General features: G+C 46.3%; 1 protein-coding gene across 1 annotated transcript; it reads left to right on the forward strand.

The window, feature by feature from the left end:
* The first annotated feature begins 132 nt into the window (after positions 1-132).
* Positions 133-6,703, forward strand: SEC61B (SEC61 translocon subunit beta). Its single transcript, XM_025432360.3, has 4 exons — positions 133-292; positions 489-586; positions 3,110-3,211; positions 6,419-6,703. Exons 1-4 carry the CDS (start codon positions 290-292, stop codon positions 6,504-6,506), a joined length of 291 nt encoding a protein of 96 aa, XP_025288145.1. The 5' UTR covers positions 133-289; the 3' UTR covers positions 6,507-6,703.
* Positions 6,704-6,926: the final 223 nt, after the last annotated feature.

Below are 6,926 nucleotides of genomic sequence, written 5' to 3' on the forward strand. Positions count from 1 at the left end.
GCTGTATATTCCGTTTGGTGGGGATCGGACTCTATGAAGGACGCTGCGACCCACAGGAAGGAGGCGGAATGTCTGTGCCCCCCGCACAGGCGGCTGACGGAGTCGCCTGTAACAACATTTGTACAGGCATCTGGTGGGACAGCCCAGGCGTCCCTGGAGCCAGCGAGGACCCTGCGAGGGGCCTGGGGGCGGGGCCTGAGCCAGTTTCTCCGGCCGCCGGGCTTTGGAGCACTTCAGCGAGCGCTCGTTCGCCGTCGGTGTCAGCGTCGGGCGCCGTCCAGCCTGCAGCATGGTACGGTGGCCCCAGCCGGCCCTCCTTGGCCGCGCCTCCCCGCGTCGCCCCGCGTCTTCCCTTCCCTTCCTTGCGCTCCTCTCGTGGTCTCCTTGCTTTGCCCGGTCTCCCGTGCAGGGGCTGGGTCTGGGGGCGGGGGGGCGGGGGGCGTGCCGGGGCGCTCACCCCGCTTGTCTCCGCGTGTCTCTCTCTCTAGCCTGGTCCGACCCCCAGTGGCACTAACGTGGGCTCGTCGGGGCGCTCTCCCAGCAAAGCAGTGGCCGCCCGGGCGGCCGGGTCCACGGTCCGGCAGAGGTAAGGATCCCCGCGACCCCCCTGGCCGTGGGCTCGGAGAGGCGGGTGGGGCCCAAGGATTCGCTGGTCCGGAGGAGGAGACCCCGGGGTACTACGAGTCACGGGGGCACAATGAGCCTCAGGCGACGTGGCCTCAGGTCTTTGGTGTCCCGAGGGGGAGGCGGTGTTTCCTTCCAACCGCTCTTAGGAAAGGCAAGTTGCCTGCTTGGAGAGAAAACCGATGTCGTCGAACCGCGTGTGCCTGGACCTGAGCTCTGCACTCCCTGTTTTGGCCTGGAGGACCCGTCGCACTTGTCAGAGGCAGAGCTCCTCTTTCATCTCCGCTTCTGCTCCAGTTTTCTCTCCCCTGCTGCTACCACGCATACTCCTTTCCCAGCGCCAAAACTTAAGGGTCATCGTGGATTTTTTTTTTTCTTTTTTTTCTTTTCTGTCTCTGTTTAGTCATTTGCAAGATGGGACGGCACTCCAGAAGGTTCTCATCAGTTGTTTCCTTTCTCGTGTCCATTGTTCCGGTTTAGCCCCAAGTTCTCTCATCTAGACGTTTGCATTTCCTAAGTCTTCGCTCAGGGTGATTTCCACTCCAGCCGGTCCTGCCCTCTGGTTCTCTCAACACATCTTCTTAGGTTCTCAGTTTCTTGTTGCTGAACTTTAAAACAAAAAAAAGAGAAAGGGTGACTACTAATGCTCTAGTGTTTTTTCAGCCCTGCTGCCTCTCCTCTGGTGATGCAGCAACCTGAGCTAATTACCGTGGAAGCCCTAGACAAATCCCGCCCCCCACCCCGTTTCTATTTATTCTGCAGGACTAAGCTGGGGGGTTCTTGGGGCCTTCCCAGACCTGGAAAGCAGCAGGAGCTGTGAGGCTTCTCTTTTGTTCCTGGAGGATTTTGTTCTCATGTTTCCATATTTTTCTCCTTCGTTAGATATTGACAGCAATGGCCCATCATCTCCTGCTATGTGGCCTGACACAGTAAATGATGAATGGTTGAAGGAATCAAGCCACTCTCTAGTCTTGGGAGTTTTGAAGGAACCACAGGCTATAGGAAGAGGGAGGCAGTTACACTGTGGCCAGAAAGAAAGGGTAAAATAGACACCTAATAGAAATCGAGGAGATTAAAATGGGCTCTATTAACTTCTTCCTGGCTCTCCAGTGGAGGGATGGGAGGTATTTTGAGTACATTTGGTATTTCCAGGCGCCCTGATTATTAGGTACTCTGCATTGTTCCACGTGCCTGCAGGTATAAGAAATCTTTAAAGAGCCTAGACTGATTTCTTTGGGGCTCCTGTAATTCCAGGAGACTTTGAGAACACGCACTGCAGTTGGGAGGTTGTGGGAAAGCGCATGGGTCCTTGACCTGGCTCAGCTGATGATTTCTGTTCACACTGGGTTTACCATTTAGCTCAAGTTCTTTTTATGAACAAGGAGGAAAATATCAGGTACTTATCCCGCAGCTTAAATAATGTATATCCTTGTGTGTGAAGGCTCTTCTAAGTGTATGAATTGATTTGTAAATCCTGGTACTATTATGTTTGCTATTTGCAGTCAGTTTTCTCATAGAAACAGCCGTACAGATGGATTTACGAATTTCCAGGCCACCATGTAGCCAGTAGTCAATGTGTCTGCACTAGAGTTTGGGGTAAAGGCCATGGCAAGGTGAGATGGGGATTAGGATCAGAGTTGGAAGCACAGTGAGAAAAGTTGGTGGCACTAGGGTTTTCACTTCGGGTTTCTGACTCCATGCAGTGGTCGGTGGCACAGTGCTGTTTGGCTACGTCTGTGTGCCAGGGCTGCCTGCGTCACTCAGCTCATCTCCCAGACCTTCATTCCCTTGTGAGGGACACGTTCTGGTTGGGTGTTTCCCCACATTTTTTCACATCTTATCTCTGCCCAAGATCTATGGCCAGTATATCGAAATAGTGGAGACAGATTACAAAATAATTTTTTTTAAATGTATACTCCCATTTTAGGACCTGGATTACAGTGAAAGCTAAATTGTTTTTTATCTCTTTTGTAGCATATACAGTAACTTAAAAGCATTTTAAAGGAGTCATTTTAAGATCAGATTATATGGATTCAGGGCTTTTTAAGCAGGGGCTTATTACTTGACTTCACAAAAATACATGGGAAGAGAAACTGAAATGCATTGTCCAAAGGAGGCACCCGTATGTGTGGGCAGGTGAACGAGCTCTGGAGTCAGAACCGGGTTCACTGCCTAGCCTGGCTCCCGGCTGGTTGCGTGGTCCTAGGCTCTTTACCCTTTATGAGCCTGTTTTCCTCGTTTATAGATTGGAATCGGTGACTACTTTGGGGTGGTTGTATTCATAGCATATGGCAGGTACTTATCTTAGTGGTTATCATGATCAGTGGAATAAAAGCAAGAATTTGGGGTGCTAGCAAAGAAAAGTTTTTGTATTTTGTGGGCTGTTTTGTTTTTGGTTCTTTAGTAGCACAGTAGTAGCATATATTATAATGCTGTTGTAAGGGCTTCCCAGAGCAAGCTGTTTGTAATATTTCTTTTCTTACAGAAAAAATGCCAGCTGTGGGACAAGGAGCGCAGGTCGCACCACCTCAGCGGGCACTGGGGGCATGTGGCGATTCTACACGGAAGACTCACCTGGGCTCAAGGTGTAAGTCTTGGGGAGCAGACCTTGTGTTTCTTTTTGGCCTTTTTTTTTTTTTTTTTTTTTTTTTAAGATTTTATTTATTTATTCACGAGAGACACAGAAAGAGAGGCAGAGGACACAGGCAGAGGGAGAAGCAGGCTCCGTGCAGGGAGCCTGATGTGGGACTCGATTCCGGGACTCCGATCATGCCCTGGGCCAGGCGCTAAACTGGCTAAACTGCTGGCTAGCAGGCGCTAAACTGCTGAGCCACTGGGGCTGCCCAGACCTTCAGGGTCCCACAGCTATTGGGCAGTTTGGATGGGATTTACGGTACATAAGAGTTTTGTTTGTGCTGTGTGGGCTCGTTTCGGTTTGCCTGTGTATCAGTTAGTTTAGAGCCTGCAATAACGGCTTTTCATGGATTGAGTGAAAGCAAGGGAAGATCTTTGTGTAGCTGTGTCAGAATAAGTGATGGCAATGGAAAGAACTCGAGGGAAAACTGCTTAATTAGGTGAAATTGCTCTTCATTTGGTATTCTGGTCCCACACTGAGATATAGGAGTAACCAGTTGACTTGGAGTTGGGTGATTTTTCAAAGCTCTCCTGGAGGCTCAGGCCGATATTATTACAACCTAATGGGAGTTTCTGCATTAGGCTGTGTTACCAAAAGCTCTTCGGCCTCCTTGCCTTTGGTGGGTGGTGGCTAGATCCTGGAGGGTGAACTTAACCACTTCGTAAGTTCTTCGGTCCGGGAGTGCTCAGTAGGTGATGGGTGATAGAAGATGGGTATCCAGGGTCTCCAGGCCTTGCTCGCCTTACTTTCCCTGGTTTCTGGTACCGTGTGGCAGAGCTAATCCTGCAGGTCTCTTAGCATGAGGCTCTAGAACACCACGGCTTATGCCATTTGCTGCTTAAACCCAGTGGCTGAGGAATTGGAATAATGATGCACTCCTGTTTGCATAGCGCCTCTGTTCACAGAGGCAGTTATGTGTGGAAGCCAGACAGCAGGGGCTGGAACTATGTCTTCTGACTGTTCAGGCCCATGCTCTTTCCATACTGCTTGTCTGGTAGAAAGACAGACTTATTTGGATTAATTTAATTAACTTGACTTGTAGCTTGACTTGGATCACAAACGTAGTTGACGAAGACTTCCCTAGAATTCTTGAGATTTGGTTTTATTCATTGATTTTTTTTTTTTTTTTTTTAACTGTTCTATTGAAGACTTGTAAGGTGAGGATGAGTTTGAGAAATCATTCCTGGGGTTGGTGTGTGTGCATTAGTGGCATTAAAAACCTTTGCTCTTTGTTTCAAGGTAATTTTTGTGGGTTATTCAGAGAGAAATTTTGAAGCCCCTTGTTCTTCAGGGTCTCCAGGGGCCTACTTTACACATTTCTCAAGAGGTTGGTCAAACCTGTTCTCCTGGGGGTGTCTGGCCTATGCCAGCTCTTAGCTTTTGTGCTCTTGAGCAGCCAGGCAGGCTTCCGCTACTTCTCGAGTCCTCCCAGGGTAGAAGCTGTTCTTGAAGTGTCCTAAACCACAGTTTATCATCAGTAAGAGAGATGTTTTTGATGAAAAGACGCTGTGGGAATTTATATCTACAGACCTACATGTTGGAGCTTATTGCTGGTTCTTAGGAGTTGAGATTTTTTTTTTCCGCTGATAATAGGATCTCCTAGGAGATTACTATAAGCTTTCATTGTGTTTGTATTAACTTACTTAATACCTCAGCAACCCGATGGGGGAGGCACTGAGATTATCCCCATTTTAGAGATAAGGAAAATGAGGCTTGAAGAAGGCAAGTAACAGGGCCACAGTCACCGCTCAGGGGTGACGGTTGGTTCCCAGACTCCAGCTCTCTGGGAGCTGCACTCCCAGCTTCATGCTCTGTGTCTCATGTTGCTCTAATGTTGCACCAAAGTAGGGGTGTGATGAAATGTAACTCGATGAGGATTACTTCCCATGTACTTTTAAATTTGTTTATTCCCACAATTGTACAGATTTTGGAAGAATAGAACAGTGTAGCAAGGACTTTGATCTCTGTGCGTTGTTCATCGGCCACTAGTGGACTCTGTTACTCCACTGCCTTCACTGTAAAGATTTCTGGGGTCTTTTCCCTTGTCTGCTACCCAGTTGTATCTGAGAGGTGCGGTGACATCTCGAATTTTCCACCTTGGTGTTGGCAGGCAAGTCACAAAGGAGGGACCATAACGTTTCATCATAGTCAGCATCCATAGGTTGTGTGAGATCAAGGGGTTCTCTTTTTAAGAAACCCATGTACTGATTTCTCAGCTTGAAAAGCAGTTGATTTAGGGAAGGGCTGATGAGTAAAACCAATTTCCTTCCTGTATTAAACTCAGAGATACAACCAGATGGGAACCTTAAAGAGAAAGAGTGAGCAATATGTATCAAATCAGAAAACCCGAGTTCAGGTCTCTCCTTTCTGTTCTGGCTATGTGTTCTTAGGCAAGTAATAATCTCTGAGCTTCAGTTTTCCTTGTTGATAAAATGAGGTTAATATTTGTTTGTCCTGGGTCACGAGTTTGTTTATCAAGTGAGTTTCTAACTTACAATGTGATATGTGTCTTTGTATGCTTAGTGCCTTCTAGCTAGACAATGAAGGTTGTCCTTGTTTTATTTATTTACTTATTTATTTTTAAATGATTTCATTTATTCATTTGAGAGAGAAAGAACATGCGTACAGAGAGGGAGAGGGAGAGGGAGAAGCAGACTCCCCGCTGAGCAGGGAGCCAGGGCCCTGGGATCCTGACCTGAACTGAAAGCAGACACTTAACTGACTGAGCCACCCCAGTGCCCCAGTGAAGGTTTTCTGTAAATAAATATTCATTTGAAATCATAGTTCAGCATTTGGGTTATTTGCACTTAAAGAGTCTGGAGAATTTTTCTTGTTATTTTTTATTACGGAAAATATCAAATATGTGAAATTAGAGACACTAGTGTCTTCAATACATCAAATCATTTTATTTGTATATTTTTTAGTACATTCTACTAAAAAATAAGGATTTCTCCTTTCTGAGTAATCACAATGCCATCCCCACAGCCTCAAAATACCCAGAATAATAATTTGGAGAATATTATTAAATGTCGTAAATGATACCCCTTAGATGAATCTTAGGTACTCCCTCTGTTTTATCCCCTCAGCAATCTTTATTATTAACAGCTATAATAATGTATTATTAATAAAAGTAAGCATGCCTTCTCTTCTTACTTCCAGTGGCCCTGTTCCAGTATTGGTTATGAGTCTTCTGTTCATCGCTTCTGTATTTATGTTGCACATTTGGGGCAAGTACACTCGTTCATAGATTCGGCTACATCCATCTGTCTGTCATCTGAAGAAGAAGGAAAAAAAACTCAACATATCTTGGACCAAAAGCATAGTGATTTCCTGTTAGTGAGAAAGAAATATTCTGTTAGCTTATTGTTTTGCAAGGAACTTAACACGAATTGGTTTTAAGGAATCAGTTTTTTTCTATGGCTAATAAACTTTTTAATTCATTTATACGAAGTCTCATTGCTGATACCTAACCACCATGTCCCTTAGTCCCTCTGCCTTTAGATTTACCAGTGAGTATGGAGAAAATGTGTTGGGGTGATTGTTTTCTTTGTCGGACTGACCATTCCTTGGGTGACCATGCAGTCACTCAAGTCCAACATACTGTTACTGGCCATGGCTTGTTTTCTCCTAGGTACTTCTGTCCTGGTGATTGTTATCTTGTGTGTTC

Source organism: Canis lupus, chromosome 11 (assembly GCF_003254725.2).
Source record: "Canis lupus dingo isolate Sandy chromosome 11, ASM325472v2, whole genome shotgun sequence".
Lineage (NCBI taxonomy): Eukaryota > Metazoa > Chordata > Mammalia > Carnivora > Canidae > Canis > Canis lupus.